Below are 24,229 nucleotides of genomic sequence, written 5' to 3' on the forward strand. Positions count from 1 at the left end.
CAAACGGAAAAGACATTAAAACCCATTTACCGAAGGCAAAAAGATTTTGAATTACATGGCATTGTGGCATTTTTGTTGAGCATTTGAAAAGAACAAAAAAAAATCATTTCAATTCATAATTGTTGTAAGTTTAGTGCAAAAGTCAAAAACAAAAAACTACAATAAATGTTCTAGCCTTATAGTTTCTTTTAATAATTGATGGTGCACCAAAAACATTTAGGAAACTGGTTTTGTTCAAAATTTTTATTTTTTTTAAAATTAATTTTTTATATTTTAAAATTATCTTAATGTATTAATATCAAAATTAATTTTTTAAAAAAACATATTATTTAACAACATTTTTTTAAAACAATATTTAAAAAACTACAATAACTTCTTCCACGGTACTAAACGTAGTAAACACAGGTCATAATATCTCTCTCCCATCCATTGATCTATCTCTCACTTCAATATCGGAAGTCTCTCATTTGCACGTGCCGCGACTGCCGGCGTCTGTCCCCCCCACACCTTTGCCCCTCAAACCTCCTCCTTATAATCCCTTCCTTTTCTCCTCATCTAACGCTTTCTTCTCTCGTTCTCTTTTAACAACTCCAACCCTTCCCCTCACTTTCCAATGCAGCCCGCCATGTCGGTTAGTAATATTGCCATTCATTTATTTCTTCTTGATTTTTGAGAGATTTCATTTTGGTGAATTAGCAAGTTTGATTTCTCTGAATTGATTAATATGCGTAGATCTGTTTGAGTTCGATAGTTAATGCTTTTGTGCAATCTTAAGCTTTCTTTGTTTGCTATGTTCAAAATGCACATGCCTGATAAACCTTTCTCTTTATCATTTACAATCTGTATATATGATTGTCTGTTTCCCTTGTTTAGTATTTGTTTTTGCTCTTTTTTTTTTTTGAAATATTATATTTGATTTGGATTGATATAACATGATTTGCTTGAAAATATTTGTTATCAAAGCACATCTTTGTTTGGCAAGGATGAGTGTATTATAGGTGGATAAATCTTTCGGTGTCCTGATGATGATAAGATGGGAAGTTATCCCTCAATGCGTGTGATAATATTTATTTCGGCGTGGCTTGGCTTGTGTTACTAGATTGGAGTAATCCCAGGTTTATTCAATTTTTGTTTACATACTTGAAGTCTAAGAAGGACTGTTAACCTATCAGTTTCTCACAATTGAAGCTTCAATCGTGAAAATTGTGAGTGTTCCGATAGTTTTGGTTTTGGCTTGCACAAGAACATGTAAATGAAATGTTTTAGACTTAACAAGGACCCACTTGTTACTGTCATACTAGTTGGTTTCCTTAGGGTTCATACATCATATTGGAATATAGTTTCTAATTGTTTCTTCTGCCTCGCCTATTCATATAAAAAAAATGTTTAGTCAAACTTTTGCAATGAGACTTTGTTAAGTGAGGCTTAAGAATATGTGAAATATAATTTCTCTATCTTTATTTGAGCATTTTAAGGCGTGGCTGGGGCAGCTGGACCATTGAGTTATCATACACTAGAAGCAAAAAATCAGACCTTTGTACTGATAGTAGATGTGAGGCTGTGTGAGTGTGAATGTATATCAGACATCAAGCATACAAGAAGAACAAGAAGTCCGCCTGATTGGCACCACAATTATTTTACCTGACTAAATTTGGATTTTCAATTAGTTTGATATTCTTCGTGCCTTTTGGTGCATTTTTTTGTCAGGGATTCTTTCGCATGACCTTTGCATTTTCATTTTTCTATTCCATCCCCTTGCTTCTTTCTGGGTTATTTATTGTTTTTGGGTTTCATTATAGAAAGTTCTTCTCATCCTTTAGACCTGGCTAGGGGGCAGCAAAGCTTATTATGTTTTTTATTAGGGGACATTTGACACCATGAGTCATGCCCTTTTTACAAAAATGCATTGGTGAGGATTTCATTTGAACCTTGTAGGCACTTGCTTTGTGGTAATTTTCCATATTTATGCTATTATTCAAGTATGAGATTTCTAGGTTATGTTTTTACTTGGCATCCTTGTTATATATCCTTATGGTTCCACAGGGCTCTAAGCTTTTCAATTTTTCATTATTTTTTCATTTTTCTAGGTAAAAACAGTGAAAGTTAGTAATGTTTCTTTAGGAGCTTCTGAGCAAGACCTCAAGGAATTCTTTTCTTTTTCTGGTGATATTGAATATGTTGAAATGAAAAGGTAATCCGTTATTCATTTCCATATTCCCCCTTTTTTTTCCATTCTTCTTTGTTGTTTGATTACTGAGCATCTCTTATGCTTATGTAGTGAGAATGAGCGATCTCAGATTGCATATGTATCCTTCAAAGATTCTCAAGGAGCAGACACTGCTGTTCTTCTTTCGGTAATTATATTTCAGCACATGCATCGTCACTAGATTAATGTGCAGTCATTTCCATATATGTGCATTGATTATGTATGACCCATGAATTCAATTAATGTTATTTTATTTCCTAGAAGGAAAATATCAAGATACTGCATCGTCTCTTACTGAGATTATGTGCTTCTGAAGTTTTAGGATTTTGTATGTTCAAATTGTTAGTAATGACCATGCTTTGATCATTGCCAAACTGTCTTCCTTTCAAAACAAAAGAAAATCATCGGCCTTGTGATTTTGATTTATGTGATCCAAAGGTTTCTCATATATTTGTTTTGATACAAAAAATAAATTTATTAAAAAAGGCACCACGAGGTGCTGACCATTTACTTACACACACACACATGCTGCGCTTGTTACATTTGTAAAAGCATCCTCTGCATACCGTTAACATGAACTCCTAATAGAGAAGCGTCTTCCCTTGTCAATGCCCTTTCCTGCTCCTTCTTTTGCACACACAATATAAGTCAATAAGATAATATCAAAGCTCTCATGTTTTCTCCTTCCAGAATTGGTGAGTGAAAAGAGTGAAACTCAGCTCCATTCATTAGCTAGCTTTTAAAGTGCTTTTAGCCCAAAACTAGTGTAACAACTTGTGATTGACAGATCCATCTGCATCCTTTCCATGACAGCACCAACACGGCAACACCTTTTCCATTCATCTATAGGTATCAATATTCAAAATCTTTCCTCGAGCTGCCTCCTATTGGAAAGAACAATGTAGAGGAGGCCTGGGTCTTCCATATCACTAGATCTCTGTGGGCAAGCTGTTGTCTCCTTAGTAGTTAGCTTTCTTCTTAGAGCTCTGTGAAAAAAAAATTTGCAGGCAAAAATAAGTTTTATATGTACTCTTCAATTATCGAATGTTTCTAGCTCCCACCCTTCTCTATCTATGCAAACGGTACTTGAAACTCTTCATTTCTTTCCCTACCGCTGAATATTTTCAAGTTCGCCGGCAATGGAATGATGTGCGGCGCATAAAGAGAAAATAAACGGGTGGGTGAATATATTGTTAAAGCGAGTCACCCACCCTTGCAGAGATGAAGTCTCTTTGAACTTGCAATCTTCAATTTTCTCAGCAGTAGATTCTTACACCCTTTTATCTCTAGGTTGGCTCTTGAAAGTGAGGCATTAATATGAAGTTATCGAAGTCTTCTTGCACTGGTCTGATATTTGGATAATTTGCATCAATAATTTTCCTGGATGCCAAAGTTGGCACGAAGCACTTGTCCTAGAAGACCACATCTGGTCATAATGGGTGAAATTAGGATTGAAGCTTTGTTGGGTTCAGTTTGGTCCTAGATCTATAAAAGCCCCCCCCCCCCAGATGAAATATCAATCACAACTTCAAAAATCTTAAGATTTTGGAACTCGCATTGGCTTTATGTTAACTCAAAAAATTACAAGCGTGAGATATGTGATCCTATATTGGTTGGGATTGCTTTTTTTGTTTGAAATTATGGTCGCATTCTTGTGAAAGCATCTATGTTCTGGCTGAAATTTTTTATCTGAAATTGCACTTACTGTTCTGAAAGTCCTAAATTGGTCTGCTTGGTGGACCTGATTTGGGTTCTAGGGCAGCAATTTCCCTTTATCTTCATCCGAGACATGACTTTGATAGATTGTTATCCATCACATTTTGGAGTCTGTTTGACCATGTTCATGGAGTTATTCAAATTTGCTGTCTAACATATGCAAACCAGAGGAAGGTAGACAATACAATCTCTAGAGGGGATATATTACAATCATTATTTGATGATTACATTAGGTTTTGGAATAATAAATTGAACCATTTTGAAAGTGGATATGTATTTTTCTAAATTCAATACACGGTCCCCTTTTCTTTGGTAACATGTCAGGTTTCAATATAAACTCTTTTTTTCTTTTTTCTTTTTTCAGGGTGCAACAATAGTTGACCTTCCTGTCACCGTAACTTTGGATCCAGATTACCAGCTGCCACCAGCTGCTTTAGCAGCACTTGTTGTAAGAATGCTGTGTTGAACTTCTTTTAGTTGATAAACCCTGTCACTTTACTGAACTGGTTATACCTAATATGTACAGGCAACAGAAAATAAAGCTCCGAGTGATGAATCAGCTCTTCATAAGGCAGAAGATGTGGTTACTGGCATGCTTGCTAAGGGCTTTATCTTGGGTAAAGATGCGATCAACAAAGCCAAGAGTTTTGATGAGAAGCACCAGTTGACTTCAACAGCCTCAGCTAAAGTTGCTTCTTTAGACAAAAAGATAGGTCTCACTGAGAAGATTAGTGCTAGCACCACTGTTGTTGGTGACAAAGTTCGGGAAGTGGATCAGAAATTTCAGGTTTCTGAGAAAACTAAATTGGCACTTGCAGCTGCTGAGCAGAAAGTCAGTAGTGCAGGATCTGCCATAATGAGTAACAGGTACGTGTTTACTGGGGCTGCTTGGGTGACAGGCACATTCAATAAGGTTGCAAAGGCAGCTGGGGATGTTGGTCAGATGGCTAAAGAAAAGGTAGGGATGTCCGAAGAGGAACAAAAGAGGAAAATGGTGGATGACTATGCTCAGGTCCACCTATCTGAGTCCCCAAAAGCATCTGGTGAAAGTGAGCAGCAGCCTTCCAAGCCTCCACCTGCTCAAGGTTTGATTCTTTAATTTGTAATTGTAAATTTCTGAATTTGAACTTTTTGTATTTTACTACCACTCGATTACTCGCCGGAGTTCCTACTTCTTCCAGTATGGAAAAGCAGTGATGTAGGACATGTTGCTCCAATTAGCGGGATAAGATTGCATGTAATGACTTGACTCTTCCTCCCTGGAACAAGAATATACCAAATTATGTTAATTTTTTGTTGTTTCTGTTTTGATTTCCGTGGTGCTTGGGTTCTTTGACGAAGCTTTTAGCAAAAATGAAGAAACCAGAAATTCACGAACTCTAAAATTAAGCTTAACTGTAGAGAGAATAATAATTACTCGGGTTCCTATTTTTGTTTCGAGTTCCTTGTTATTTGGTTTTTTTGATGCAATGTATAAAGAAAATGTAGAAATCAAGATTCCACAAACCCTAAAATTACATTTAAATTGTAGAAAGAATTCCAGTTTTTAAAATTCTATATATCAATTTTTTTTCCTATTTTAAATAGTAAATTAAAATCATCTAGCTAATAAAACCTGAATTAAATATATATCACAAACCTAATTAGAAAAAAAGGAAATTGAAAATATTGAAACAACCTCCTCCAAACCCTCTACTTTTGCATGGAGTTCTGTAATCTTGTGTCTGGTTCGCTAAATGGAGCTACATGAGAAACTTGGATCCTCTGCGATCTCTTTCATCATGTAGTTGCCCTTCGAATTTGGTGAATGTAGCACCTGATAAGCAAACAAGAATCCAGTCAAGAAAACTGAATGATATAACTTAACTGATTAACTGATTAAGATTAAATTCTAGGTTTAATTTTTAAAAATTACTAATTTCAATCTTATAAATTTCAGGGTTATTAGAGACTTACATAATTATTAACTTTAAAACTCATAAAATTAGTTAAGATATGCATAAACTAGCCCGAATATCCATATTAATAATAATAATAAAATCCAATCAGGGGTTTTATCCATGTCTCTATTTCTCAAAATCATAGCAATAAAATTCATATCCATGTCTCTATTTCTCAAAATCATAGCAATAAAATTCATTTGGGATCATCGCTTTCTCATGGGAAGGAAAGTGGATTGAAGATAAGGCTCCGTTTGTTTGCAGGAAAGTGAATTCCTTTTGGAAAGTGAATTCCTGGAAAAGTGAATTCCGATATTTGGTAGTGTTATGGAAAATGAACTGGAAAACACTTTCCGGTGTTTGTTTGTGTTATGGAAAATGAACTGGAAAATAATTTATTAATGAATTTTTTTTTCAAGTTTATCTATATATATATAAAAAATATTTAATCACTTACAATAAAAAAATAAAATCTAAAAAGTATAATGATAATTTTTTATTATTATTATTATATCCTATATTCATACATAGCTTATTTTATAAAATATAACTATATATATCATATCATATTATATAGAAATAAGCTTGTAAAATATTTTTGAAGCAAAACCTAGTAATATATTTTTTTCAATTTTAAAAGCTTAAAATAAGTTTTTTTTTTCATATGAAGAAAGTCAAATTAGTTTATGGTAATAGTTATATATTTGGGTTTTTTTTTTGGTATGAAGAATTTTTTTTAAAAGATAAATACATACAAAAATATTTTGATTGGTTTTTTGGATAAATATTTTTTTTTACGGGTAAAGGCAATTACCCCTTGAATATATATCAAATAATCATTAAGAAATAAATATAAATACCTAACATCAAACACAATCATGCATAAATATTACGTTTCGATGTCATACTTGTCAAATAACAAACATAGTCTGAACCCAAATTTTTGATATATTAAAACCATCTTAGCAAGCAGGCCTGTAGCAGTGTTGGTTCACAAAATTCTAAACCCAAATTTTCCTCAAATTAGCATTTTTTGCCATAAATGCTTTTGCCAACATTTCATTTTGGACCAAATGATCGAATATATATTATAATTGGTTCTACTACAACAATATGAATAAATTAACATAAAATTAAAGACAGTTTCATTCCTTCACCGTATTTCGGTTTCATTCCCCTTCCCCGTGTAATTTTCTCTGTTCTGCCTATCTCTAACTCTCTCCCATAAAATTAAAGACAATTTCATTCATTCTCCTCATTCGGTTTCATTCCCATTCAATTTCATTCGTTCGGTTTCTGCTCCCATTTCATTCCACTGTCATTCCCATCTCATTCGGTTTGTCGTTCCCCTGGCAATCGGTTTGTCGTTCCCCTCTCAATCGGTCACTTACACTTCGGTTTCTCAGGCTCGCCTTTCATTCCCCTCTGATTCCCCTAATTCCCCTCATTCCCCCTAATAATTTTATTGCCTATCACTGTTCGTTCTCTCTCGCCTATCACAGATCATTCTCTCTCGGTTGTCTCTCTTCCCTGTTCTCTCTCGGCTCTGTCTCACCAATCCCTTGTTCTCTGAAGAAGCAAGACACCATCACATATTGAAGGGGCAAGGAGTAGGAGAGCTAGACCTTAAGATCTGCTCATCATCCCCAGTTCTCATCCCTCTCTCACCCGACAGTTTACCCTCATGTTTGCGTCTCTCTTTGTGCTGGATCTGTCACAGGGTAGGGGCTAGTTGGGTTTTGTTGGGGATTTTGATTTCTCTCAAGAAGCTGCCGAATGTGTGAAGGAAAAATGGCTTGATTGTGATGCTTCAATTGGTTGGGTTTTTCTGTGCAGATGTTGAATGTGCCGAATGTGTGAAGAAAAAATGGCTTGATTGGGATGCTTCAATTGGTTGGGTTTTTCTGTTTTTCTGTGCAGATGTTGAATGTGCCGAATGTGGAAGAAAAAATGTGTGTTTTATGGCTTGATTGTGATGCTTCAGTTGATTGGGTTTTTCTGGGTTGAATGTGACGAGAAAGAAGAAAACTAGGTTGGGTATGAGAAAAAAAATTGACAGGCAGAAGATAAATTAACAGAAATAAAAGTTTTGTTGGAATAGACAAACAAGATCAAGGATTATTTGCTATTATTCTTGATCTAAAATATACGAATTCTTGCAAATCTAAAAAATACGAAGAATATGAAAACATAAAGGAAATAATATACAGAAATAATATAGAAATTTGTTGAGGAAAAAAAAACCTGAACTGAAGAGTGTGATTCAATCGTGCTTTTCAGTTGTTTTTGTTTTTGGACAGAGATGCAGAGAGATTTTTATGTTTTAACGGAGCTCAAAATAGGAAAGTGTTTTCCTTTTGATAAGGAAAGGAAAACACTTTCCTACGAGGAAAGGGAAAGTTTAAGTTGATTGGAATTGAAAGGAATTGGTTTTCCTTTGAATTATTTTCCTGATAGTCACCAAACATGGGAAAGTGAGGAAAATGAATTCCGGGAATTCATTTTCCTTGAAACAAACAAAGCATAAGGATCCATGTGGAATTCATGCTCCATTGTTTGTAACTTTGTAGTAATGATGGATTGCAACGGAGATGAAGTGTGTGTTTGTATTTGAAGTGGAGGTTGAGGTTTAGGTGTGGGACCCATTAAAAAGCAAGAAAAAATAGTCTTTTGTGGTTGAGGTTTGTGCATAAATGGGTTGTACCCAACCACAACCTCAACCACAAAAGTAAAAACAAACACACTCGAATATTAGAATCGCACATCATGCATTTAGAGGAAGAATTCCCTACTCTCTTACTGACAGATGCCACAGTCACCTGGTGTCTCCCTCTGAATTCAAAAATCATTGGTTTTTATATGGTTTTCAATGAATTAGTTATTTTTTATATTTTAATGCAGACAAACTACACAATTATTATTTTTTTATGCTATACCATCTAAATTAGCAGTTAATTTTGGAGATTAATTTGATTTTAGATTTCCATAGTTTAAGGTTCATAGGGACAAAAATAGCATAGAACAAGGATGGAAAATATCAAGCTTCTGCTAGGGTATTTAAAGCTGGGTCTGGTGGACGAGTGCACGCTCCAATTCGTGCATTCTCCTGTCGTTTGTAGTATGTACTCTTCTACCATTTTGGTAGCTGCAGTCACGAGCTGGGCTCCACCAAATAAAACAGCCTGTTAAACATGCACGAGACCATGTCGCCAGGCTCCCACTCGTGGCTGCAGAGCCCAATCAACGGAATCACTTTGGAGAAGAACCCTTATCTATTCTGTTCCTCGTGATAATGACGCCAATAATGGATGAAAAATCACTATCGATCAAGCTATTTATTTATTTAGTGGATAAACACAACAATCTCCTGTATGAAATTATAAAAACCTCCCGATATGTTTATTAATATTTTGAAAATAATTAAATTAAATAAATTAAAAATAAAAAAGGATATTGATTGAAAATTAAACTAAAAAACAAAACTATTAAAAAGTTTAAAATCTATTATTTCAAGTAATAAAAATGACAAATAAAACCTCAATAAAATTTCTCTCGTCAAATAAAATTAATTAACATAAAAAATATATCTTTCCATAACAGAAATCAATATCCACCAAGATTATTTTTTTCTATCAATAAAATTCGACAACTGTTTATCTTATTTTTTAAACTAGAGATGTAACAATAAAAAAAATAAGATATTGGATTAAAATTAAATTTATGAGAATCTTGAGAGACCAAAAATCTATCATTCTGGAAGTAGGAGAGCGAAAACGAATTTTTTTACACAAATTTTGAAACCACCATCTAGTTTCCTCGTTGTTTTTACCTTTATCCTTTTTATTTTTATTTTTCATTTTGTTAACAATGCAATTGCTTTTAATTTGGTTAAAAAGGAACTAAAAAAGGACAATCAAAGTCCACAATGAATTGCACTTTTTGTCATGCTGCATGTGCAGTGTGTGCAAAAGACTAATATTTTTTAGTTTTTTATTTAGCATGTGTTTGATACTATATTAATTTTTGGGGCTCTGATTTAAAAAAAAAAAAGTTTTAAAAATATTTTTAACTGTAATTTTTTTTAAAAATAGATTTATAAAAATTATATTTGATTAAAATTATTGGGAGACCCCATAATAGGCCATTTCACAAGTCAAAGCTAGATTTTTGTATACAAAATAAATAAAAACTTGTTTTCATAGATAAAAAAAAAAATTATTTTATTTTTTAAAAACTTAAGATTTGAAATATAATTATATACAAAATATAATGTAAAAAAAAAAAACAGAATCTCTTTACGTAATCAAACAATTTTTTCCTTGTGACAGGAAAAAATAATTCACAATACAATACGGTATCTTAAAGGTTACACATTCCATTTGTAATCTGTAAACCCGATACGTGTTCTATCGTATCATAGAGATACCCTTAACTGGGACCCATATCTCATCGCCTTGGGGTCCAGAAGAAGCGAAAAGCGATGCCGTTCATCACCTACATCTACCCCTTCTTTTCATGATGCATTATTATGTTGACACCTGTCATCAAAAGGCACCCCGTGATCAGAATCGCCATCATGCGCCATCATCAATGTCGGATTACTCCTCCATTTCCTCACCGAACGGGATGTCTAAAAAGAGAGGAGCTTTTCCGGGCAAAACAGAAAAATAACGTGGCACGACAGGTCTCCTATTTTTTTAACGAGGGTACAATGATTGCAATGAAATCGACATATTTACATAGCCTTGGATACGACAAAGCGGTCTTCACCCTTTCAATATCCACATTTAATTCCACCCATCTCCTAATAACATGGGATTTTCGAACGACAAAGCGGCCTTGAATTGTGTTTTAAAGATATTTTAAAAAACATTTAAATTTTTATTTTATTTTTTTATTTGCTTCAATTCTTTTATATTTTAAAATTATTTTAATATACTCAAATCAAAAATATTTTTTATAAAATAACAAAATATTATTTCATTGTATTTTCAAATAAAAAACATTTTAAAAAATAATATTACCACGCTCTCATACACTTCATAAGATTCTAGTGGAATATATATTTTTTTTAAAAAAACACATATTCAGGCTAATTTATTTTATTTTTTTCTTATTCTCTTATTGTTTTGATATTAAAAATTAGTTTTAAAAAAATAAAAAATATTATTTTATTTTTACCATCAATATATCAAATTAAAAAAAAAAAAAATAAGAACCACAACACTTGAAAAGGTTACCAAACTATTCAAAGGAAAAGGTTTAGGCATGTATCAAGTTGGCAACTTGTCCTTAACATGAAGATTCCCTTGCATGATTTGCTATTAGTTAAGACATGGGATTCCATTTTTACATCCGACCAGATGCAACTCGCAGTAACACCAATATGGAAATTTTAGAGCGGTGAAAGCTGATTGGAAGAGAGCTGACAGCCATGGATGGATCATGAAACTACCATGAAATTGGGGGTTAGGTTATCAAAACAGTTTATTTAACAAGAATTAAGAAAAAGTCACGGGTACCGTGAGTATCCGATACTGCCATACACTACCCTACTTTCCAGCTGGCTCCCCTAAAATCCCAAGGCTAGTATTTACTGCTACAACGGTCCTCTTCTCCAGCTGGACTCCAACCACACACCCTTTAAGCGCACTCTTACCTATTTCATCCCGACAAAACTAACGTGCGCCTTTCCCAACGCATCATAACAATCGCAATTATGTCACCCCTCCCCGTATCTTCATGTTTTCTATATTTCTCTGTAAAAAATCTCTCGCTTGCGAGCCTCCATGAAAACAATCAAACAAGCGCCACGAATAGAGGCTCTCTCGCCGGATGTAGATAAAATATCATTTTAAAAAAAAATACAGGGAGAAGGAATTAAATGCACACGTGCGAAAATATTCAAAAAGAAAAACAAATATACAACGCACGTGCAGGAAGACGTCGCACGCGCATGCCACGCTGAGAGACAGAGAGGTCCAGGAGCCTGGAGGAGGCGGACAGCAGAGATGGTGAGAAAGAAAGGGGCAGAAAATGCGGCTTAAAAATGGGAGAATTTTCGGTGGGAGCGAACTTTAAGGGGGGCGCGCTTGTCGGCAGCAATCTCTTGCAAGTTCCTGAAACTTCGAATCGCCAGGACATCGCCTCTTCTGACCGCGCTTAGTCCACTGACGTCACCGACACTCTCGATCGCTTCTTCTACGATTACAACCCAGAAAATAAAAATAAAATACAAAGAACAAAAAATGAAGAGAATAAATTAATTCAAACTGCATTATACCTATATGGCTGGAGACTCGCTTGAATCCATTAAACTGCGCCAAATCTGCGACAAACAGGCCATGAGGAAAAGGGTAATTAGGAAAGAAAGAACAAGAGAGCTACAGATTTTGATTTATCAGTACCTGATTGAGAAGGATTATGAGAGACGAGGAAGAGGACAAGGAAACAAAAGAGGGTGAGGAAAGGAATCAGGTGGATGAGTTTCTCAGGGGCTGGAGCCGGGGATGAAAGTATTGATGATAGTGAAGAGGATGAGAATCGGCGTGGTTTTATTGATTTATGATCCAAGTCGTCAGCGTCTGGTGTGAGTGAACTAGAAGGTAGGTCTTTGAATAGTAGTTTATTATCACTCGACGATAGAGTGTCGGCTCCTCCATTGGTGTGGAGCTTGGTTACTGGTGAGCCTAGAGATTGTCTTTGCATTATCCACGGATAGATAGATCGAGCGAGAGGGAGAGGAGAGAGAGAGAGAGAGAGAGAGAGAGAGAGGCTGCTAGTTTGATTGATTGTTTAGAGAGGGGCAACTGTTACGCTCTGAGTTTTTTAATAGGAGAGGTGGTATTTACTTGTCCGTTAATCCTCGATGCTAAAAATATTTTCCCTTTCTTTAATGCATTTAAAAAGTGAAGATAGAGACATGGATTGAGTTTTTTTTGTTTTTTTTTGTTTTTGTTTTTTTCTACTGTCAGGGAGGGTCAAGGGTGGGTGTGGAATTGTCAATGTAATGTATGGGCTCAGCAGCGTTTCTTCTTTTCCAGGAAAGAAAAAGGAAAATGATAATACCTGATATATTTAGTAAAATAGTTCTAGAAAATAGAAAATAAAGTCAAAAGATTATGGCACATACCCTGCAGATGCCTGACTTAAATATATTTACATGTTTGATTCCTCGAATTAGTTCCAGAAATCTTCAGTTTAAGTAACCAGTCTAAATCAGGGCTTCTAGAAAGTGTGAGTAGTTTTGCTAGTTAGAATCATCCATAACTCATATGAGGTGTAGTTACATTATATTAACAAAATTATGAAAAAAGAAGAAGAAGAGGATTTGTTATGTTCATCCAGCGAAGTACCTTTATATTTTGAGTTTTTATTTTAGCTTCAAAATTTATTTTATCTATTTTATAGTTTTTATATTATTGAAAAGGAGAAAAAAACTCATTGAAAAAATAATAAAATTATTGTTTGATCACTGTTCAGCCATAAAAATCAAAGATTTTTTTGTTAATAAATTTCTCTTATCGATGGAAACTTAACGAAAATGGTGTTTTTCTTTAAAAATAAGAGGAAAATTAGGTTGAAATTATGGGATAGTTGAGTGGTTTCATGGTGTTTTTGGCATGTTTTTATGTTTTTGATATGTTTTTAATATATTATTAAATATAGTTAGGTTTGTATTTTGAGTTAAAAATTTAACAAATTTGACTGATTAACTTAAGCGTTTCTAGACTAATTAAAAAGATTGTAATTTTAATATTTTAAAAAATAACTTTACTTATTATACATTAAATTTTGAGTATTTAGAATTTTTATTGTAAATAAATAATGCATTATGTAGATTTATTTTTTTACATTTGAAAACAAAATTTTCGAAACAATTACCTAATACTTACCTATAAAATTTGACTTTGTGTAAAAAATAAAGTGAAGAAAATTATTAACACGTTCGAACTTAAGATCCTAGAAACAAGATGCAAGCCACTTTCTTTTAAATTTTAATTTTTTATTTAAAATAAAATTTTTAATATTTTTTAATTATTTTAATGTACTAATATCAAAAAAAATAAAAAAAATTTAATATATTTATAAATAACAAAATATTTTAAATTATCACCACTACGGCATCTCACATAAATCCTAAATCTCACATGGACACTAATAGAAATCTTCATTGATTTGCTATAATCGTTGAATCTTAAATACAACAGGCCTTTGTCATCGTGTCCATGTGCTGGTCACTCACGGGCGAGTGTGTCAATGAGTGAGAGATGTATTGCAAGACAAGTTTCTATTTTGGAGCTTCTTGGAGGAGTTGAAAAAAAGAATCTATTCCTTGAGCTCGTTGTCGCCTCTAGACAAATTCCATTTTGAATTGACAAAATCCAAATATATATATATATATATATATATATATATATATATATATATATATATATATAATAAAATCCTATTAAAACTCCATATAAGGCTAGACCTGGGTCGAAAGTTAAAAAGCCCAAATGATTGGGGTTTAGGGCTTGAGTGGATCTTACTAAAACTGGTCCACCCTCGTTCGTGAACATTCTGATTTGTAATGTACAAAATTTGGAAGGAAACAATGCTCTCATGCAAACTCATCATATCTACACACAAACATACCAATAAGGCTTCCTTCTTCTAAGCTTGTGCTTCTGATTTTGTTTTTTTAGGTTGAATAACATATTTTTTATATGCTTTTCAACTTGAAAAACAAAAACAACAATTTAGACAAACATGGATTTCATCCTAAAACTAGTTAGCTGATATGGGTTAGAACAGAAGTTTTTTATTACAGGGTAATGATAACATTTTTAAAATGTTTTTTTATATTAATTTTTTTTTAAATTATACCAAATAAATCATAACTGAACATGACTAAATAATTAAGAGATATCTGCACAAAAAATATAAATAAAAGAGCTGTTAATGTTGACGAAGTTCTAATCTAAAAAGTTGAGAAAAAATTATAAATAAAAATATTTGATTTTGTAAAATGGATTATAAACCTGGTTGTGTTTAATAATTGTTTTATATAAAATTTCTATCTAATCAAATAATAATTAAAATAAATATAGAAAAGTGATTGAATAAAATCAAATAAAATAAATATGTAAGAATGTGAAAACAAAAGCCCATTGATATTAAACATAAATGCTTCAAAGTCCCTCCAATTTTCATTTTTTTTCCCCAAAATGAACTCTTGAATCGACACACAAAACTTTCATATTAAAAGGGTCGAAAGAGATCTTATTTAAAATTCTCAGCAAGTTAGGGAATATAGTTGTGATTATTTTTTAAAGTATTATTTACTTAAAAATATATTAAAATAATATTTTTTTATTTTTTAAAAATTATTTTTAATATCAACGTACTAAAATGATATAAAAATATCAAAAACATACTAATTTAAAACAAAAAAAATTAAAAAAAATAATTTTTTTAAAATAAAAAAACAAACATAGCTAAAATTATAAAGCTTTTTGCCTAAGCCTCTCCAATTTCATTTTTTGTGCTAACAACAACATTTTTAAAAAATCAAACATCAACCCATTGACATGATGCTTTTTTAACACCGTAAGAGGTCCACGCTAACCAAATTAAAACAAAAATATCAATATCAATCCCAGTCGCAAATCACGTCGATATTAAATTAAAAAAAAAAAATTACATGATAGAATATGTAGTTTTGTTCAGAAATCCGAGGAATTGAAAAAAATGAAGAAAGGCGCTGACAGAACACTGCCGAAAAAAAATTAAAATTTTGCCCCCCACTTCAATTTAAGTCCCTCCAATTGTAATCTTTCATAAATAAAGAATTTACATTCTTTTTCGCAAAATCAAACTTGAACCCACTGTCATGAAGGTGTTTGACAATGTGATAAGTCCAAACTAACCTATTCAAAGTAGAATATTAACTTTGATTTCAAAGAAGTTTATTATGAAAGGATTCAGTTGCAAAAAGAATAACATAATAAAAAAACAAAAAGGACCAAACCCAATTTTGTCCAGAATACCAAGGAAAAAAATGAATAAAAGCGCTGACAAAGCAGTGAGAAAAAAAAAAAGGTTGATTTTCCCTTCAATATGGATTCAAGTCCCTCAATTTGTAATCTCTTGCAAAAAAAAATTATCAATTTTCTTTTTAGTAAAATCGAATATGAACCTGATCGAAGCATAATAACAACTTGAATATTAACTCACTTAAATATAAAAGGAATCATTTGCAAAGCACATATTTGACATAATAAAAAAAAAACCAATAAAAAGGACCAAAACTGCTGTTGTCCAAAAGGCCAAGGCAAAAAAATTGACATAATAAAAAAAATAGAAAGGACCAAAAAATCGATATAACAGTGTCGGGAAAAAAAGAGCCAAATTTCAATTCAAGTCCCTCCATTTGTAATCAAACAACAAAATTAATTTTCTTTTCAAAATCGAACATGATACCATTGTCGGTACGATGTTTTGACAGCGCAATAGGTCCACGCTAACCTAATAGAAGTAAATATCAACTTCAATTTCAAAATCACTTCAATATAAAAAGATTCAATTGCGAAAAAAAAAATGATATAATAATTTTAAAAAAGAAGAAGACCAAAACCGATACTGTCCGTAAGGCCAGGGCAAGAAATGAAGAAAGGTTCTCACAAAACAGTGCCCAAAAAGGAGAGAAACCATAATTTTGCCGACAATTTCAATTTAGGTCCCTCCATTTGTAATTTCTTGCTAACAACAAATTTGATTTGTTTTTTTTTTGCAAAATCAAACATGAACCTATTGTTGCAAAATCAAACATGAACAATGATAATCCCGATAGGTGTAGCTTAACTGATCAAATCCTAAGTTTTCTCTATAAAGATCATCAATTCGAGTTTTACAAGCTTCAGAACTACTAGAGGCTTATATGATTGTTAACTTCATGGTCCGTGGGATTAGTCGAGACGTCCATAAACTGACTCGGACACCCACGTTAATACAAATAAAACATAAACAATTATTTCCCAAATGTTTTAGTTTTTCTTGTAATGTAATTGTAATTACTAGATAATGAAGCTCAATGAACTTTTCCAAGTGCTTTAGAAGTACTGGGTGATTGCTAAATTCATGACTCGTGGGCTGGTTAATTTTTTTTATATAAAAAAATATCAAGAATTTTTTTTTGAGACTTGAGTCATTGATTCAATAGGTAATTTATATAGTATAACTAAAATAAAAAACAATAATAATAAATAAACTGACAAGAAAAAATAAAAAAACCCAACCTGAGCCCACATGGAATATCAAAAAATCTGATATTGAAGGGGAAACTAAAAAAAAAAAAATCCCAATTAAATTAGTTTGACTCACAAACTTCATGATCATTGGCATGATATTGGGATAACTTTGTAAAAAAAAACAAAGCACGAAAAAATCTAAGGATAATAAAATTGTAAAAAACAAAATCTAAAAAATGATCCAAAGCAACAAAATAGTGATTAAAAAATATGGATGAAATTTTAAATACTAAAAAATTGCAGGGGTGAAATTGGAAAATATGTTTTTAATAGATTATTGAAAATAAAAAAAACTGTAATAAATTGGATAATGATCAAATGCAAAGAAAAAAGAAATTGAAGAGGTTGGTTTGACTTTTTGCAGGGCTGGCGCTAAATTTGAGGAAGAGAGAGAAGAGGAAGAAAAAAAAAGATCACTAACCCAAGTTACAAGCGTGTTTGGTCCATCGTACAGGGGATGTCGAGACATTTGAAATACCCTTTAAAAAGCAGTTTTTGATTGTTGAATTGTCCTGCACGCGCTGCATGAATGGCATGGGAATCGTCTAAATTCTGGGCGTGAGCAAGAAGTTTTTTTCAATTATATTTAACATGTTAATTACAATAATATCCCCAAGTGACCTTTAAATTTATATCAAAACTAATATAAAATGATAAAAAAAAACATATGCGAGAAAGTTATGTTGATTTTATCTTTAAAAGTATAAAAAATAATTACACTATTTCAAAAATTTTAAAAAATACAAAACGCCCTTGAGTAATGGATATTATCTTTTTTATTTCATGGTTAAATTAATAATTTTATCATGTAATAAAAAACAAAATGACTAATTTTGACCCGTGGACAATTTAGTTAAATCCAATAAATAGTAAATTATTCCTAGAGCAACATAACTTCTCCTTTTCTTTTAGTTTTTTCGGTTAAATTTTCCAGACCCAACCTAGCGGGGCGAAGAATCCCGAGGGTGGAATGATACCGAATCTGAGTGAAACTGTGGGCTTGGCCCAATTATCTACATCCATTACTAGAAGCTGGCTATATCTCAGACCCAATCATCTATGGTCCATCTTTTAATAACCTATCAAGTATCAACGGTTGAGATAAACTTCTGCTCCATCGGTACCGCTACTAAAATAGATAAAAAAAGAAAAAACACCAACGTCACTGCAATCGAAAATTCTGGCGTCTCCACAGCGAATCCATTTCTTCTTCTTTTTCTTAACTTGCTCAAAACGAAACCCATCGTTTTTTCCACTAACATGTAAAAGAAATATAAGACCGCCAATGGTTTGATTCACAGAGACCACAAAACAAACAGTTCATAGGCAGTATACGTAAACAAAAGAGAGATTAGAAGTTTCTGGAGAGACAGAATTAAACACAAGATGGTGCTGTGGGAGATCACATTGGGAACTGCGTATTTTTTGGGTCTGAAACGGACTTATAGACTGGCTGTAAGGATTCAACGTAGGCTCATCAGCCCTAAGTACCCTAGGATCCGTCAGTTTGTTCAAAGGTATGTGTTGTTATTATTCTGATGATACGATCTTTGATGGATTAGCTCTTTTGATGTATCTGATTTTGTTGTGATGGCACTGCTTGCAATAGGGGTTTAATCAGTTATTTGATCGATTCATTTCGATAGAAAATTAGTAAGCGGGTTGCTTTTTCTTTGATAAATTTGGGATTTTTTTAGCTGAACGTTTATTTATTCTTATCTTCATTTGTGGGATTTTATAAATGGACATTCACACGTTATTGAAATAGCTGTGCCTATTGTTTAATGACTCTGCTTGTCCATGTTTTGTTTGATAGAGAGTGCTTGCTTCGTGCAGACTTAATCCAATTTTCCCATCACATTACAAGTCCTTAACCATTTAATTTATATTTCCTTGAGTAAATTGGGATAGTTTGAGATGAGGTCTTGAATGTCGACACTTATGCACTAGCAGTATATCTACTTCATGTTGTCGATTAGGATGCCAAATGGATTTGCTTAAAACGTTGATCAGGAGCTTGCATCTGATGCATTGAGTTCCATTTTAATCATTCTTTCTGTAACTCTGATTTGTAGTCTTGTATATTAGCTGGACAACGTCCATTGGCAGTATCTCTTTCATGACTTCCCTTGTGCTAGAGTTGTTTCCTTGCATGCTACCTTGCAAATGGTCATTTCCACAATGGGTATCTGTTTCAAGGTTGTGAAGAGTGAAATCGTGCTAAGTGGATTTCTTTCTAGTTTGAATCCGGACATACCTGACTACACAAAGTTATTCCAGAACCACTACAAAATTTTGAAATTTTAAGCAATAGTTTTGATATAAAGGTTTGCCGGGGTTTCTTTTAATATCAGACCATAGATTTTGATGACTGATAAAAATCAACACACTATATACTATTTGATGCCAGACAACTGTTTGGACGACTATTAAAGATATGAATGCATGAAGTCAATGTAATTGAGACATATTTGGATGCCTAAAAGGCTCGGAAGGTTCACTCAGCATGGCTGTAATGCCGCTCAGCTTTCCATTTCCATACCAGCTTGGTTTGCTTGCTATTATGTACTGTGCATCTATTTCTCGTCGGTGCTACTATCATTCTTATTTGTTGCAGATCATTATGCTGCCAGTATTTTGTATTTCTTTATGCCTCTTGGTTGAAACTTTTTCCAGGCCTTGAAATAACTTCATATGATCCTTTCCTTTTCCCAACTTCATAGGCGAACACGTGCTGTTTTTGATGTTGCTCTTAAAGTTCACCTGAATATACAACATAGAGACATAGAGGTTGGTCGGCATCTTGGTAACAGGATCCTGAGGTGGCTGGACCGAATGAAACCTTCTGCTCAGATTCGTGGTCCCCCACCTGTGAAACCCACAAATGGTGCTAGCTCAAATACAAATGTTACAAAGCAGGTAACCAACAACACTTCCCACCTGAAAGCTCCGAGCATTGGCCAGACATCCAGGCACCAGGAATCTGATAGGCATCTTTTCACCTCAGCAAGAAATATGTGGTCAAAACCATTTCCATCCATTGCAATGATGATGCGGCCATTGAGACCTGCTGGAGCTTTTACACAGTACAGGCACTTGAGCATCCAGTGCCCTGAAATGTCAAGACCATACTACAACATTGGCGGGGGAAGTGGATATCAGGGGGTTTTCCGGAAGGACATAATGCAGTATATTTTGCAAAACTAACAGTCGAAGGTATTTTCTATCTCGTGTTTGTTGTGGAGCCTGACTTGATTCTGAGATGTAACTGTACAAGAAGTTTTGTTGAGGTGTGATTTGAGGGGACACAACGTAGTCATGCGGAAACTGATAGCTGAAAGTCTGAAACCTTTGGTCCCATGTTTCTTTTTATCGTTCGGTTTATAAATCGCCCCCTTTTCTGGTTGATGCTTCTGAGCCTCTTTTCTCTCTCTTAGAATTTGCATTAGCTTGGCCTCATTGACATTTTTGTTCATTCAAGAAATAATGATATAAAATCCGGATGTTTTTGTTTTTGATTCTAATGAATGTTTATTGATTTATATATTTAGGCCAACTGTAATGCTGCACAAACAATGATCTATGATACCCATGACCTGTGAAAGGACGCACATAATAATACTAACAAGTCTCTGAACCTATCACCAATAAAACGTCTCTGAAACTGAATAATCAACCACCATTCTCCTAGTATTAATTTTCAAAACAATTCAAATCCAAATTTACAACGTCACGTCACGTTCTTTTCGCAGCCCGGACCACATTGTGCATGTCTCAAACAAATCCTGCTCTGGGAAGCCGGACCGGAGGCCAGCTGCTCTTCAGCAGCAGCAGGCTCCAAACCAAGGTCAGGTTATATGGACTATTCATGCTGGTTCAGCGAAGTCCCGTCGCTTTAATGCCCCACTGGATCACAAACCACCGGTGATCTGGTCCATCACTCTAATCATCACTAGCTTATTCATTAGCATAGTTTGTTAGAAGATCAAAAGAAAACCAAAGGGAATCCTTGGTGAACCAAACCTTAATCATTTTTCCCTAAAGGATCCTTAAATACCGTCGTGGGTTTTTTTTTTTTTTAATGCGAACGCTTTATAGAGAAAAAATGACAAGGCCGGGGTGGTTAAAGCCCACTGCTTATGGGTAAGTATGTACGGTTTGGGAAATCGATCTTCATTATAGCCCAAATACGTAGCGAATAACCTTCCACACTTTTTATTCCGCCTGAATTGCTCCGGCTTTGGAAAGAAAGCAACCGGCTCCTGCACTGCAGAACCCTCTCCCCGTTCAAAAAAAGAGAACATGTCCGAGACCATACTAAATCTTACCGTCTTACAAGTGTGTTCAAATGGCATTGTATTACTCTCTGATCGTGTTATAGAAAATTGGAATCTAATATGGTGGAGTGGAAACAGTGATAAACAATTGATTGATTGCCTTCATTTTTAAGTTGGTGAATTCGCACTTGATTAATTGAAATCTTGCTTGAATTTCATCTGGGTTGATTAGTTTTAATGGCTGTAAGGGCATAAGTTTCTGGGCTTTCGAAGAATGTTCTGCTGGCTCTTAAGCTCCATAGTTTTATGACATCGCCGGTTGTTCTCTTCACTCGTGTTTAGCAGACTTAGACCTTGATCGTTGCTACCAAGCACATATAAATATTTCGAGTTTGCTGATTCTATTCGTCTCTTTTAGGTGTACTCATTGCTTTCATTTCCTTGAATGAGGTAGATGATGGTTATTCTGATCTCCAAAATGAATTTGTAGGGAGGGCAACGGTGTAAATTTTTGTTTTCCATGCACCTAAAGTTTTTTGTTTTCGTGGTTCTTACATGCCCCTCTTTTCTTATCCTTCTGGATTTGTGCTATCTCTAAGCTCAAGGAAAAAGTTCCTTTCTTTCGCACTTCCTTCTTATTTTATTTTTTAGTTTTTGCTGCATCCCATTGTATATGGTTTTGTATGTAGTATTGTGCCACCTTTATCTTGGTTTTTTTTTAAGTACACCCTGTTGGAATATTGCCAATTATGTTGACATTGTCAAAGAAGGAGGCTTGTTGGTGGCAACCACCAACCTTGACTTTGGTAGCCACCATTGTTGAAGAAGAGAAGAAGTTGGCAGCCACCTTTGTTGAAGAAGAGATGAGTTTGGCAGCCACCATTGATGACAAAGGAGCAAGAAGAGCTGCCATTGATGCCTATAAAAGAGGCATGATCTTAAAGAGCAAAGCGTGAGAGTTGTGAGACATGTAGAGAGAAGAAGAGAGAAAGAAAGAGAAGGGCTGCCACCAGCAGCTGCTGCCCTATGTAGCAATGAGAGATGGGAGTTGAGTGGATGTGATCCTCCTCCATGTGTTGTATTCTTTCTCTATCTCTAAATAAAATGAACCTCTCCCGTGGATGTAGGCAATTTGCCGAACCACGTTAAATATTGTGTCTCAGTGTGCTTATCCCTCCTATAAGCAAAGATCAGTACATCACCGGTCCCGGATTCCGCCCCATCAAATGGTATCAGAGCTTTTTTGGTTTAAAGTGGTGTTTGATCTTTGCTCAAAAAATGAAAGTTGTCAAAATTGTGTGTTTTGACCATCCCACCGTGTAGAGGAGGACGAAACGAAGCCACTTGTTGAAACAAAAAAAAAAAAAAAAAAAAAAAAAAAAAAAAAGGCAGTCAAAATATCGGTTACGTCGGACTTGCTGCACGTCTGCCATCACTCTCCGGCAAGGTTTCGTCTACCTCATTCAGGCGCGCGGAACTTTGTGCTCACCGTTGTCTTTCACCCGGTATGTGTTGACTTTCCGACTCATTGTTGAAAGTTTTAGACATGAATGCAGTGACGTATATGTTGTGCACAGTGCCATGCAAAGGATGAGTCAGCATGATGCAGGATGACATCAGACATACACAGTCAGCAAGTCAATTGACTAGTACTAACATGTCAGCATAGCGGGCGCACCTACCATGTCATCGCCTGCGAGCCGTACCAAAGCTGAGCCGAGTAGCCGTAGCTGAGTTGTTGTAGCTGTAGTTCCGAGCCGCGATCCTTCGAGGTGATATTGGTCCAGTGTAGCTTGATCCTAGGGCAACCTGGTATCTGATATGTGTAAATCTGAGCCGTGGATTGGAGGCCAAGAATTGTTTTGAAATCAAATCTTAGCCGTTTCTGAAGTGCGTTTGACGATTCAAGACATGTTTCCAGTTAATTTGATCATTCCGGATGCAATGGTATGGTCCGAGTGTTTGAGATTTTGAGACCAAATATATGACAGTGGTGAATTATTAAGAGTAGATTGGCCGCTGAATCAGTTTGAGGCGATCTGAAGGTCTTGATTGGTGGTCGAATTTGTGGACTGTGAAGAAGAAAGGAGGCTTGCACATGTTTAACTTTCAATTATATGTTGCAAATTATGGCCATGATAGGAGCCTAGTTTAGACCGGTGGCATACACGACAAACGGAGATCACGTTAGAGAAGGTTGTGAGGCATGAAAGGAGCTCATTTCAGAAACGCTCCAGAGAGCGTGTGCTGAAGAAGCAAGATGACAATTGCCCACATAAAATGGCAAAGGGGGGATTGTTTGCGAATATTTGCCAATTTATGTTGACATTGTCAAAGAAGGAGGCTTGTTGGTGCAACACCAACTTGACTTTGGTAGCCACCATTGTTTGAAGAAGAGAGAAAGTTGGCAGTCACCTTTTGTTTGAAGAAGAATGGAGTTTGGCAGCCACCCTTTTGATGACAAAGGAGCAAGAAAGAGCTGCCATTGATTGCCTATAAAAAGAGGCATGATCTTAAAGAGCAAAAGCGTGAGAGATTGGAGACATGTAGAGAGAAGAGAGAGAAAGGAAAGAGGAAGGGCTGCCACCAGCAGCTGCTGCCTATTGTAGCAAATGAGAGATGGGAGTGAGTGGGATGTGATCCTCCTCCATGTGTTGTATTCTTTCTCTATCTCTAAATAAAGTGAACCTCCCCGTGGATGTAGGCAATTTGCCGAACCACGTAAATATTGGGTCTCGTGTGCTTATCCCTCCTATAAGCAAAGATCAGTACATCACCGGTCCCGGATTCCGTCCC

At 34.6% G+C, this 24,229-nt stretch overlaps 3 protein-coding genes across 3 annotated transcripts; 2 read left to right on the forward strand and 1 right to left on the reverse strand.

The window, feature by feature from the left end:
- Positions 1–383: 383 nt before the first annotated feature.
- LOC118028338 (binding partner of ACD11 1) lies at positions 384–5,233 on the forward strand. Its single transcript, XM_035031895.2, has 5 exons — positions 384–631; positions 2,088–2,191; positions 2,279–2,354; positions 4,287–4,370; positions 4,449–5,233. Exons 1-5 carry the CDS (start codon positions 614–616, stop codon positions 5,019–5,021), a joined length of 855 nt encoding a protein of 284 aa, XP_034887786.1. The 5' UTR covers positions 384–613; the 3' UTR covers positions 5,022–5,233.
- Positions 5,234–11,668: 6,435 nt separating this feature from the next.
- LOC118028372 (uncharacterized) lies at positions 11,669–12,693 on the reverse strand. The gene is made up of 3 exons (XM_035031941.2): positions 12,270–12,693; positions 12,146–12,190; positions 11,669–12,063 (listed from the first exon to the last, which is right to left on the reverse strand). The coding sequence occupies exons 1-3, from the start codon at positions 12,568–12,570 to the stop codon at positions 11,906–11,908; spliced, it is 504 nt and encodes a 167-aa protein (XP_034887832.1). The 5' UTR covers positions 12,571–12,693; the 3' UTR covers positions 11,669–11,905.
- Positions 12,694–18,251: 5,558 nt separating this feature from the next.
- Positions 18,252–20,674, forward strand: LOC118028363 (uncharacterized). The gene is made up of 2 exons (XM_035031929.2): positions 18,252–18,673; positions 19,880–20,674. The coding sequence occupies exons 1-2, from the start codon at positions 18,543–18,545 to the stop codon at positions 20,361–20,363; spliced, it is 615 nt and encodes a 204-aa protein (XP_034887820.1). The 5' UTR covers positions 18,252–18,542; the 3' UTR covers positions 20,364–20,674.
- Positions 20,675–24,229: the final 3,555 nt, after the last annotated feature.

This window comes from Populus alba, chromosome 15, assembly GCF_005239225.2.
Source record: "Populus alba chromosome 15, ASM523922v2, whole genome shotgun sequence".
Classification (NCBI taxonomy): Eukaryota; Viridiplantae; Streptophyta; class Magnoliopsida; order Malpighiales; family Salicaceae; genus Populus; species Populus alba.